Genomic DNA, 13,378 nt, shown 5'->3' with positions numbered 1-13,378 from the left:
CTAGAACAGAGCCCTTTCCACACATTGCTACTAAAATAAGAGAGTCACTTTGTTCTAAAAAGCAGAGAAGAAAACTCTGGGACCTTATTAAACATGATACAGTGGGGAACGTGCTCGAATATATAAAACATGTGAACTGTACAACAGTAAGCCAACCCTCTTGACTAACTCCTACCATATAGTGCTGTTTGGCTTTGTTCATGTGAATGGGGCCAGGTGGCGCTGTGGGTTAAACCACAGAGCCTAGGACTTGCCAGTCAGAAGGTCAGTGGTTCGAATCCCCGCAACAGGGTGAGCTCCCATTGCTCGGTCCCTGCTCCTGCCAACCTAGCAGTTCGAAAGCACATCAAAGTGCAAGTAGATAAATAGGTACCGCTCCAGCAGGAAGGTAAACGGTGTTTCTGTGCGCTGCTCTGGTTCACCAGAAGCAGCTTAGTCATGCTGGCCACATGACCTGGAAGCTGTATGCCGGCTCCCTCGGCCAATAAAGCGAGATGAGCGCCGCAACCCCAGAGTCAGCCACGACTGGACCTAATGGTCAGGGGTCCATTTACCTTTATCCATTCTGCAAAATGTGCCCTCTGAGTAATACGAGTTGAAAGATAGGTAGACATAAGTCACTGTTCCTCATGACAAACTATCAGCTCACCTGTCAGTGCATTCCTGAACATTCTGCTCACAGTGTAGGCCAGCCCAGCCTGGTGCACAAGTACAAGTGTAGCTGTTGACATAATCTGTGCAGGTGGCGCCATTGCGGCAGGGGTTACTCAGGCACTCATTGGTCTCAGTTGCACAGTGTATGCCTGTGAAGCCTGGCAGGCAGGTGCACATGAAAGTACTGATGCCATCTTGGCAGGAGCCACCATTCAGGCAAGGATCTGTCGGCAGGGAGAGGAATACTCAGAGGGGTCAAGACAAGCTCTCAACTCTTTCACTATGACATCCTCCAATACAAAAAGACTAAGATCTTTCGTCATGTTTAACTTTGCACATGCAGAATCACGGACAGAATCCAGGAGAGACTGAGGATGGAGCACAGGCATGTTGAATTTTCACTGGCATTAACAGGAGTTAATGTTACATTCAAACATCTCAATCCAAATAAGATCTAGTTCTGTCTGAATATCAGTTGCAGTCACAGTCCACAACCTACTCTTAGTAGTGCTCTAGCCTATATTGGAATAGCTCAGTCGGTAGAGCATGGGACTCTTAATCTCAGGGTTCTGTGTTTGAGCCCCACGTTGGGCAAAAGATTCGGGCATTGCAAAGGGTTGGACTAGGTGACCCTCATGGTCCCTTCCAACTCTACAATTCTATACCTAGTCAAAGAAATCCAAGTTCTGCAAAGTTTAGAAGTCTGAAGTACAAATGGAACCTGCAAGCAATTGTTGCTATGTTAAGCATTCCTGTTCCCCTGCCAGTTTTTTTCACCCCACAACAATCCGTCAGCATTCCATGGTCAGTAGGCTTACTCTGTCTTGTTGGACTGTTTAAGAGGAGTGTTTCCCCTTCAAAACTTCTTGTAGTCCTGTGAAAAATTTGGGGTTCACCCAAACCTGCCAATACCTCTCTCTTATGCATGGAGGGTTCTGTTTTGGCTCCATAAGCACTGGCACTCAAAGTTCTGAGTTTGCAATTAGCATACGTGATGCAACACAGATTATGCTTAGGTAAAAGAAAGCAAATTTGCTTAAATCATCTAGTCTGTACCATTTAATTGTCTTAGCATTTTAATTTTCTAAACATAAGCCAAATGACAAGGCACAGCCACTTCCAAAAATGTGAGACTTGGAAGCCCGCTTGGAAAGGCAGATGTCACCTAATGACCTTTTTGCCCAGTTTCCAGTTTTTCATTAGGTTTCCTGTCCTACCAGTGCTCCTTCTTCCTAGAACTTTCACCCAGTTCTTTTTGCTATACTGCCTGGCCATAATAGTTAGCAAGATCTTAGATTCTTGGTTGTTCTTTCCTGTTGTCTCATGTGCTCAATGAACTCACTTGGTTTGCAGTCGTCAATATCCAACTCACAGTTGGTGCCAGTGTAGCCAGGACGGCAGGCACACCTGTAACTGCCATGTGTGTTGGTGCAGGTGCCCCTATTTCGACATGGGTCCTGGTCACATTCATTAATGTCAATCTGGCATTGCTGCCCTATGGGGATAAGAAAATATGGTTACTGTTTGTTTTTAAGTTTCTTTTTCCCCCTCCCCCCACCCTCCAATCCACTTCTATTGACTTTTTCATATTGCTGCATCCACTATGTGGAGAAGCAAAAAACCAACAACAATGAAGGAAACAACAAAACAATACCCCAGGCACGTGTCTACTATCAAATAATCAATCACACAGAATGCATAGATATAAGAAAATTATCCAATCACAATGTTACCATCAGGAATATTACTAAATATGCCACATTAGAATGGCAAATCTTCTGGTAAAGGTATTTTGTGAAGTAAAATCAATAAAAGAATGTCAAACCAAGTAAAAATATTTAATTTTACTTCTGAAATTTCTTTTTCACATTTCCATCCAAAGACACTCAGGACAATGAGCAATACAAACTCAAATTAGTCAAAATGCCTTTATATTTAAAAGCCACCCCAAAATTAAAACAAATTAAAATATAAAACTGGCACATAGGCTCATAGGATTAGATGCCACAATATTTAGAAAAGTACAGGAAGAACATGGCTCATGAGTCTGAGTACCTTGCCAGCCTGGTGCACAACCACAGGTAAAGCTCTCATAGTCAGGTGTGTGGTCACAGACACCATTGTTCTTACATGGATTGGGGAAACAGGGAGCCAGCACATTCTCACAATTCCGGCCTGTGGGAAGAGAAATAGATAAGGGTACTTGTTTGGATTTCCACTGGCCTAATAGCCATCTTATTCTGAACTATGTAACATTTATGTCTTGGACTCAATAGGAATACAAATCAAGTTCAGAGACCAAATGTCTAGCCACAAAGTGATGTCAGTGGGAATTATACTTTATACATAAGGTAAATATAATAAAGTTAATTCAAGAGCCTTCCCAGTCAGTCAGTTTATAGAGTAACAAATGTTTAGCTGCCAGTCATTTGTTGCATGGATCCAGATGTCTTTCTTTGAGGAAGCACTTTTGTTTACACCCATCTCCAGGCTCCCTAACCATGACATATTGCTGCTTTAAAAATGTGGTTTGCAGAAAGCAGATGCTGTTGCAATTTAAAGTGACTTGTAGAATGGAAGTTGCACAAATGCCAAGGGCATCTATTGGATAATGCCTGTGACATCACCAGATGATGAGTGACTCAGATCCTTCTCCCTACCCGTGTTGTGACACTGTCGCCTGAACTCACCATGCACAGTGGCAATGCCCAAGAATTAAACATAGTAAAGGCAACATGTGATTCCTTATCATTTTGTTTCTCAGTCTCTCTTTTTCTTTCTCTCTCACACACCACACACATCTATTTCAGCTCTCCAAGCACTCTCCCTTTAGAGCACCCAAGTACATACAGTCGTACTTTGGATCCCAAATGCCTTGCGAGTTGAACATTTTGGCTCCCGAATGCCGCAAACCCAGAAGTGAGTGTTCCAGTTTTCAAACGTTCTTTGGAACCTGAACGTCCAACACGGCTTCCGATTGGCTGCAAGAGCTTCCTGCAGCCAATCGGAAGCTGTGCCTTGGTTTCCAAATGTTTTGGAAGTTGAACAGACTTCCGGAACGAATTCCATTTGACTTCCGAGGTACGACTGTATTATCTTTTAAGGAGGAAGAGATAGACACATGCAATATTCTCCATCCATTATTTGTGGCCTATCACACCATTGTCCTTTAGTCATTATCTGCATTACTTATCCATGAATGGCTAAAATGCAGAATATGAATTTCTAACATGGCACTCAATACAAACAATTACTGCTTATTAATCTCTCCCTTCCCAACTGCAACCCTGGCATGGGGTCTGCCATACACGTCCCTTCACTAGATCAAGTCCCTTAACAAGAATTAAGCTTTTGCAGAAGATGTTCAGATGTTCCCCACCACCCACAGAGCTCACCAGTGTAAGGCAAGTCACAGATGCAGGTATAGCTGGCAATGCCATCAGTGCAGGTGCCCTGGTTGAGGCAAGGATTGGAGGCACAGTCATTTATGTTGGTCTGGCAGTAGGTCCCTGCAGAAGAACCAGATAAGTATTAAGGTCCCCATGAACACAGATATCCCTGAAGATGAATCTTTCTCCCACTTGTAATGCCACCAACCAACATCAGCTCCCATGAAGGACCAGAAAATGGAACTGGGGGAAAGCTGGGTTCAGATACCTGCAAATCACTCATAGATCTAGATGGCTCAAACACTGAAGGTTACATAGAAGGCATAACTTTGGACAACAGGCAGAGTATTATCCAGAGGTGGCAAGAGATGAAAAACAGTATGTGGGTGATATATGTATCTTGGGGTACAGAAGAGCTAGACAGAGGTTGAGCATGGTGTAAAGTACGGGCAACAAAAGCAAGGCAAGGAAGCCATAGAGACGCATACCCTGAAAGCCTTCTTTGCACTTGCAACGATAGCCATTGACATAGTCAGTGCATGTCCCTCCATGCTGGCATGGGTTGGATTCACACTCATTGTGGTTCACATCACAGTTGGTGCCAGCCCAGCCTGGCTCACACTTACACTGGTACCTGTAGAGGAAAGAAGGGGGGGAAAGGATGAAGAGGAAAAGCGTTTTTACACCCTCCAAGAAGCACCACCCATTGTTAGCCCATTTGACCAGCCTGTAGGAAGTGACTTAATCCACTCCTGTCTTCAGTGCCACCTCATGGGAACAATAGGAACAAAGCCTGTCTACTCCTGCTGCAGCACTTGGGGTAATCAGCTCTCACCCATTGATGTTGTCGTGGCATGTGCCATGCACACATGGGCTGCTGCTGCACTCGTCCACTTCTGAATAGCAATGTGGATCATGGAATCCCTCGGGGCAAAGGCAAGAGAAGCCGTCTTCACCATCCACACAGGTGCCACCATTCTTACACGGGTTGGACGCGCACTCATTAATCTCCACGTTGCACAGGGGACCTAAGTGGGAGAAAGTACTGCTCAGCAACAGAGTGGCCAAGAAGAAACTTCTTGCTGCTTTCATCCAGCTTTGTCCCCTTCACTGCGCATGGATTAAATCCTATAGCAGCTATTGAGCAATGCTACCTCAAGCCCTGCCTGCAAAGCCTAACACTTGCCACCTACATGCAGATTCTGCCACAGTATTCTCTCTTGATTAAAGCCGTAGCTGTTGACTCTGACCCTCTTCATTTCCCCCTACTTCTGCCCTATTCCCGACCAGCAATTCATTCTCCCAGCCATCACCTGTGAAGCCAGGTTTGCAGATGCAGTCATAACGATTGATGCCATCGCGGCAGATGCCATAATCACAGGGGTTGCTGGCACAGTCATCGAAGTTGATCTCACAATTGGCACCTTGGAGAAAAGGATATATCACAGGCCTGAAGAAAGATGCAATCGCCCTACATCGAATGGACCCACAGCAAGCTTGGAAATTCTTTCCTGTCTTGGCTGAGTGACATATATAGAGTGGAAAGAACTGGTGCAAGTAGGTTTAGATGCAATGAAAGGGAAATTGTTATAGCTTCCTATGCATCATCAATGGATTCTGCCCAATAGCTATGTAAATGGTTAATTTACATAAGGAGATGGTCCCTGCCACCTTGAAAGAGGCAGGGGTATGGCCACTCCCAAAGAAGCTGGTTCTTTAGTTTGGACTAACTACTGACCAGTTGTAGGCACTCACTTTTTTGGGGGAAGGTGGTCAAGAGGGTTGTGGCAAGTACAGATTATCTAGACCCGTTCCAGCTGTGGCTGGCCTGATGGGATGATCTTGATCAAGAACAAGAAAAGAGTGCAATCAAAGAGTCCTTCTTCTTGATCTCCTTTCCTGCCCTGGAGAGGATTTCCCGCACTCCAAAGTAGCAGGTACACAGCCTGGAGGTGCTTCTGAATCCAGTTTTGTCACTGGAGGCCCAGGTGTGCTCAGTGGCTAAGAGAGCCTTTTCCCAGCTTCTGCTGGTGCAACAGCTGTGACCCGTAACTGGACCAGGATAGCCTGGCAACAGCAGCAAAGGAGACTCACAATTTGCACACATTTAACTTGTGCGATTGCAGCTTTACGTACTTGGCAGCCAGCCAGCTGACATCACACAAATTAGATGCACGCAAAGCAGACAGCTTAAAATAAGCTTAGTATTCATATATAAAAAGCCCTTAACAGCTTATATCTAGCTTATTGGGGGGATTGATTTGCACCATACATGCCTATTTTGCTGCTTTGATCTGCAAAACTTGAGTTTTATAAGTGACATGTAATGTTTACTCTGCATTTGTGAGTCTCTCTTTTAGTGTGGCAGCACCTGTGCTTTCGAATTCCCTGCCTATTGACACCAGGCAGGTGCCTTCATTATATTATTCTTTTTTATTGCAGCAAGTTTTCCCAGGCATTCATTTAGGGGTGTGTGTGTGTGTGTGTGTGTGTGTGTGTGTGTTTTACTTTGCTGATTTTTATCTTGTGTTTTTATTGATAACTTTATTATATACACAACTTACGAGGCTTTTCTGATTAAACAGTCTATACATTTTTCTAAGAAAATAAACGAAAAGTGTGTTGCTGCTGGATAGGCCTGGGAGATGTAAGGAATGAGAGCAAGCAGAGGAAGAGAGCAAGGAGGGATGCCCTACCTGAGGTCCCCTGCAAGCAGTGGCACAGGTACTTATTCACCAGGTCAATGCACTTGCCGCCATGCTGACAGGGATTGCTGTGGCACTCATTGATCTGGTTCTCACAGCGGTATCCAGTGTAACCAGCTGCACAAGTGCAGGTGAAACTAGCAATGCCATCCACACAAGTGCCATGGTGGCAGGGATCTGGAAAGCAGTCGTCAATGTTCCTTTCACACAAAGGCCCCTCAAAACCTGTAAGCAAGAGGGGAAATCAGCATCAGAGCAATTCATGCACACAGCAGACTGGGGAAAGGTTTTCCCCTCCCTTCCGTTTTCATAACTTTTAGGTCCATCCAGATACATTTATCTAATACGTTAGAAAAGCCCAATGTTTCCTAAACTACTATTTATCTGAAAAGATGCAGCCAAACACCCAAATGTAGCAAGCAAAACATTTATTTTTTTCCACAACTACTGTTAGTTCTCTGTTTTACCTTTACTTAAAACTGCTTGTGTTAAAAATACTGTGATTTTCAAACTGAGAGTCGTCGTTTTGTAAGCCAATCAGATATGCATCTACTGTCCTTTTTTTTAAGTGTCTGAGCAACTGAGAATTGATGCCACTTCATGTTTATCAAGCAAGTTAGATACATCAATTAAGAAACTCAACAAAAAATGAGGAGTAACCTAACCCTCCTTTCTCCATTCCACAATGTGAATGAACTGTGTGCACTAATTTGGCTTCCTTTCCCCTTATCCTAAAAGCCGTTCTGTGTAGGAGTTTCTTGCAGTCTGCTTAAAAAAATCCTACTCTCCCAAGTCCATTTCCTTTAATTCATGGGAATATTAGTTCTCTTTATGATGTGTTGTGGCATGCACTGTGCACCACTAGGTTTCAGAACACAATAAGCTTCCTTGGGAATTTCATGGTGTTAAATTCTGTGCTCATCTTTAAACCAAAGTCATCTAAAAGGAAATAAAACAGAGCCCCTGCAAGCATCAGTTTGATCTTGATCTTTCACAACTATCTGGAAATCAGGAATAGAGAAGTTATTTTGCTGAAGGTTTGATACCAAAGTTAGAAAGTGATTTGACACCTTCCCTAAAATATGCTCACAGATGAAGGACCATGGATTGGGGAGAAAGCTCACATCACACCCAGCCCGGGCTTTTCAAAAATGGCACCCACGAAAGGCAGATGTAAAGGATGTTTTGGGGAAAATTTTCTCTCAACTGCATCAGATTCTATTAATCCTTGTGCAGTCGTCATCACAACATCCTCATGACTTGAAACAATTCCCTCTCCAGCAGCAGAGAAGAGCATGGAAGGCAATAACTCATTACAGAGAGCAATTACCTTCTGTACAACGGCACTCGTAGGCATTGGGCCGGTCCACACACTTTGCACCATTCTGGCATGGTGTGCTGGCACACTCATCGATGTCAATCTGGCACATGGAGCCTGAGAAGCCTGAACCCAGAAAGAAAAAGTAGTCAAACAAACCAGATGGACCAACAAAATAAGGAACATGCACTCAATCTGGCAACATTAACATACATGTTGCATTTCACCCAATATACACAAGAGAAGATCCAAACATCACACACAGAAAGAACACTTGTTGTTATCCACTCCAATGGATGAGAATCTTACACTAACATCTGCGCTATATATAAAAAGGAGCAGGGAAATGGATGCTCAGTGCTGCAGTGGAAGAGTGGAACTATACATATAGCCACCTCTTGTTCCCTAGCTGGGTTTCACATAGAGCTGAGTGAAAAAAGTTTGTGTACTTGGAAGTTCCCAGCTGTTAGAGGTAACAGAGGACTTTACAAGTATGTCTGAAAAGGGCGCAAGCTAGGCTGGCAAAATAATTGAGTGTGTACTCGTTCTCAAGCTAAGTGTCTGAAGTGGGTACACAGCTAGAGCAAGCCTCGAATAAAATGATAGTTTGGACTGAAAGCTCCAGATAAAAAGAAAAGAGGTTCGCATTGGGAGGAAAAATTATGTGGGACAGGAGTCCTCAAACTTCATCCTGGTTGCACAGCACAGCCCTACCACCAGAGGCCTATAGCAAAGGCTCTCAATGTTCTCTCCCCCTCCTCTCCACAGGGGGCTTTGCGGTGTCTGCCCCACATGTAAATTGGGTTCAGGGGCCTGTGCGACAGGCTGGGGGAACAAAGATACCATTGTCCCAGCTCCCACACAGCAAGCTATAGGCCTGTCTGTCAATCAGCCCTGGAAGCAACTGAATGGAGCACAGGGCCCCCCACCCGCTTGGTAGCAGAAAAGCGGAGCAAGTCCTGGGGAATGAGCTGAACACACTCTCCTGAGGGCTACAGTTGCATCCCATACACTGACAAAGAATTCCCCAAGCTGGACTCCTAGCTCAGCAAAGAAAACTTACACAAACTGTACCACAGTGCAAGGGATGAGAGGAAGCACAAGGGGCAGTGTGAGCTCATGAAAAACTACAGCACAGCTCAACTTAAGCGATTCAAATTCAGCTGAATTCACACAAGGGGCAGACATTTCCTAACATCAGGAGAAGGGATGAAAGCAAGGCTCCTTACAAACAGGGCAGATGCTCACCAGCTTTATCAAAGTACGGTCTGGGCAGGTTTCAAATATACACAAACATGCAGACTATTTTAAGAGGCCAGAGAAGGAGCCCTGTGGGGGAACAGGCTCATGTTCGCCTGTGCTATGCCAGGCAGGGAGGACAGGTAAGAGAATGATGCAGTGCCATTTATCTCCTTGCTGGAAAAAGCCCTTGTCTTACCGGAAGGACAGGTACAGCTGAATCCATTGACAATATCCTTACAGACGCCACCATTGACACAGGGATTACTCTCACACTCATTGATGTTGATCTCACAGTAAGTGCCACTGAAACCTGCAACCAAGAGGAACCATTTGTTATTACAATGATTGGACTCACCCATGTGTTCATCACTGTAGCACCACAACCACAGTGAGACAAAGGGGTCGATCTCATCCTGGCAGGCTCACGCCTAGGAATACTAGCTTATTATTACATGGCAAAGGTGCACAATAAATAACAGCGCTTCACTTCAAATACAAGGCATTAAAAACAAAATCCCTATTTTTAAAGCTGGTTCCTTATAGTTACTAACTTTAAGAGGTGAAAATGATCAGAGAGACAGTTTAAGGCCTATCTAGTAGGAAGAAGGTGGGGAAAATTTCCCCACAACTCCAACTCCATCTTTGCTGTCCCTACAAGTCTTCCTGCATCCCATTCCTTCCTCTCCATTATTTCCCCACATCCCCACTTTACCATTATGGTACATACAGCACCTATCCTAACGCAACTGTCTTAAGTTTACTGATGGTGGAGTAAGCATTCCAGGCATCAAACTTGATCATGTGTTAGTTCTACTAATTCAAAGCAATGTTTATATAATCTGTGCAACTGCCGAGCTTATTCCATTTTTCAATTAAGCAGAAGTTCTGTTCCTGCTCCTTCCGTGTCACGACAGCTCAGTGATGGGCCACATGTTTCACATGCTGAAGATCCCAGGATCAACTCCTGGCATCTTCAGGTTAAAAGAATCAGGAAGCAGGGGATGTGAAAGACCTCTGCCTAAAAACCCTGCTTCCACTTAAGAGTAGATAATACTTGGCTCGACAGTCAAGTTGCTTACGTGTTCCTGATAAGAGAACTGCAGGAACACAAAGAATAGATGAAAATACAGCCAGCAGCTGGAACCAGTGGTAGAAAAGGAAATAAAAAAGGGTTTTTTTGGGGGGGGAGTACACCAGGCACATTATTACTGATTTATTTTATTAAATTTCTTACCTGCTCTTTATCTAAAGTTCCCAGGGTAGGTTAACAACAATAAAATATGCAGTTACAAAATAAATAAAGCAGTTAATACACACAGAAATTATGGGTGCAAAAATACACATCCGGAGCTATCTTATACCAAGTGAGGCTGTAGGTCTATCTAACCCAGTATGATCTACTCTGACTAGCAGCACTTTCTAAGGTGTTTAGGGACTGCTCTTTTGACCAAGACTGTCTATTAAGCAAAGACTGACCATTTCTGCAAAGAATGTGTTCTATTGCTGGGCTATGAGTCCTCTGCCTCGCTGTGGAGGTGAGAAAGGCAGCCATAACAGAAAGGAGCAAAAGTGGGGCACTGGACATGCCATGCATAAGGTTAGCACAACGGTATCCTGATTCTCTAGGCAAGGGGGTTAAGCAGGCTCTGGTCAATAGAGGAATGACCATCCTGAATTTGCCCAACTGCTGGTCTGTGTACACATGCTCCAAGGAATCCTTGCGGCTATAAAGGAACAGAATTGCATGACTAACCCTCCAGGCTTTGCTATTCCCAGCCCTTCGCCACTGTAATAAAAACAGTGAAGTCTGCTTCTCTGATGAATAGTTTGCTGGCAAGCAGCACTGAGGAAATAATCAAGGCCCACCCCCACTTTCCTTGACTACTCATAGAGGGTCTGAGTTGCTACAGCCTTATAGTATCAGTCTCAGCTCCTGGCTGAGACGCCATCTCCACTCCCTTAAGCTACTCTCCCTGCCAAAGGGGAGACAGGAGGGGCAGAACTTTCTCACATAAGAAGGCACTTAAATTTGTCTCCATATGAACCTTTTTAATGGGAAGTGTCTCCAGGAGTTTGCCTGTATCTTCATCTCTGAGGGGGTGGTAAGAGAATGCAGCATTTTGTGGGAGGAAACTCCTGTTTCCAATTTGGAGAGAAATCTCTATGCAAGGGGGAAATCCCAAGAGTGAAGGCAACTTCTAATCTTGTAGTTCTAGCTCACCAGAGCCAGGTTTCCCAAATCCTTGGGGGTAGTAGAGAAAACCCTAAAATGGTGGTGACTCAATAACCCTACATAGCCCACTTCCTCCAAGTACCCTTGAGGCAGAGAATCTTCTTCCCCCTGATACTGCGTAGAAAGGAAGGGTGGAGAACCTTTGGTCTTCCAGATGTTGCTGGACGGCAACTCCTATAATCTTTGACCATGGCCCATCCTGGCTGGTGCTGAAGGGAGTTAGAATACAACACCACCTGGAAAGCTACAGGGTAGGCAACTCTGATATAAAAGATATGCCCACACGCCTTGCTTATTCCATCCACATTGGGAAAAAGGAATGGGAAAGTAAGAAACTCCTTGGCAGGAAATGACGGGATGGAAAAGAAAGAGGGGGAGAACAGTGGGGGGAGAACGGAATACTCTGCTTCTCTCAACAGATAAAATAAACAAAGCTGGGATTTGTGAGAGGAAGTTCCAGTGACATAGGAGGAATGGGAGGGTGATGTAGCTCTGGAGCTTACAGCATAAAAAAGGAGGGGAGCTGAGGCTATGTGGAGGAGCTTGGAACCATAGCTGTCAATGTTTCCCTTTTTTAAAAGGAAATTCCCTTATTCTCAATAGTATTCCTCGCAAGAAAAGGGGAAAGTTGACAGCTATGCTAGGAACAGATTGGTTATGTGTGTCTGGTGCAACACTTTGTTTCAATGAACGGAATTGAAGATGTGAGGCTAGCAGTAGGGAGGGGAGCTGAGTTTCAAGAACTGTGAGGACTGCAGGAGTAACAGGAGTCAGAGATGACGCACTAGTGCAAATGCTGATTTGGGTTTCAAGAATTGGGGCTACACACAAAAAAACTTGCTTTCCAGGTCTGTTTTCCAACCAAGCAGCAGAAGAGCATTCAAACTAACACTCCACGTCCCAGTCAAAAACATTTTAAGATTTCCTGTTTCCACTTTGGGAGTGTGATTTTGTAGGAGAGGCACTCCACTGTGTGCCGGGCTCCTAGTTTTTGGATCTGCTTGCCAAATATCTAGGCGATACGTCAAACCTCTAGCTCCATCCTGATCCTGGGGAAAATGACTCCAGAATGCAGCAATAGTGGGTTAAGCACAGTAGTCCAACACTAAAAGTTCTCTAGCCCCCAGGACCAAAGGCATTCTCAGCTAGCAGGACCCACCCCTCCCCCAGATTTTTTTTTTTTTGTTTTTTACAAAAAGCCAGCATTAACCAATGAGTGAGCAAGCAAGGAGAATGTTCCTCCCTATATGGGGTAACGGAAACACAAAGCACAGTCAATTCACATCACCCGCCAGGCCGGCCCCACCATTAATATTCCAAGCACAATGCTGCACTCCCACTGTCTGTATGAACATTGTATCGATTTACCCAGCACCCCAGTCCTATAGCTCTGCCACAATGGGAGGAGGGACAGCTGTATAGTCATCCCTCACTTTCCAGGGATTCCTCCATATGTATATGCTTTCTTCAGCCACCAAACCGCTTCTAAGGATCTCGGCTTGTTCCTCATCCCAAGCCCACAGAATTGCAATGCCATTTGGGGGCAGGGGGGCGGGGGAGATGAAACAGCAGAATACTCCTCCAGGGACCCTGAACGAAGCCTCCACTTTTCACAATAATATCTTGCTTCCTGCACCTTTCTGGGCCCTTCTCCTGAATCTGTATTTGCCAGCTCTACTGAAAGTACAAACGAAACATGTTCTTGCTTTGTAACTGCGGGGAATACAAAGGCTGGAATCTAGCAGGGAAAGGTGCAGGTTAGACTATACCTTGTGGCTATCCCCACAACAGTCTCATACCAATCTAACTATTGTATCCCCCCTGCCCACGCGCATCT

At 44.7% G+C, this 13,378-nt stretch overlaps 1 protein-coding gene across 4 annotated transcripts in view; it reads right to left on the bottom strand.

The window, feature by feature from the left end:
* The window catches only part of NOTCH3 (notch receptor 3), a 56,532-nt gene that overhangs the window by 13,631 nt on the left and 29,523 nt on the right, over positions 1-13,378 (bottom strand). For all 4 annotated transcript variants that reach the window (XM_053376265.1, XM_053376267.1, XM_053376266.1 and 1 more), the window contains exons 9-18: positions 9,505-9,618; positions 8,079-8,192; positions 6,740-6,973; positions 5,357-5,467; positions 4,879-5,071; positions 4,532-4,677; positions 4,050-4,163; positions 2,710-2,829; positions 1,997-2,149; positions 650-878 (exon numbers count right to left, since the gene is read on the bottom strand). In XM_053376265.1, the coding sequence (XP_053232240.1) occupies positions 650-878; positions 1,997-2,149; positions 2,710-2,829; positions 4,050-4,163; positions 4,532-4,677; positions 4,879-5,071; positions 5,357-5,467; positions 6,740-6,973; positions 8,079-8,192; positions 9,505-9,618 (1,528 nt within the window). The remainder of the gene's footprint in view (positions 1-649; positions 879-1,996; positions 2,150-2,709; positions 2,830-4,049; positions 4,164-4,531; positions 4,678-4,878; positions 5,072-5,356; positions 5,468-6,739; positions 6,974-8,078; positions 8,193-9,504; positions 9,619-13,378) is intronic.

The sequence above is a fragment of the Podarcis raffonei genome, chromosome 2 (assembly GCF_027172205.1).
Source record: "Podarcis raffonei isolate rPodRaf1 chromosome 2, rPodRaf1.pri, whole genome shotgun sequence".
NCBI classification, from domain to species: domain Eukaryota; kingdom Metazoa; phylum Chordata; class Lepidosauria; order Squamata; family Lacertidae; genus Podarcis; species Podarcis raffonei.
This window is presented reverse-complemented; position numbering and strand designations above follow the sequence as displayed.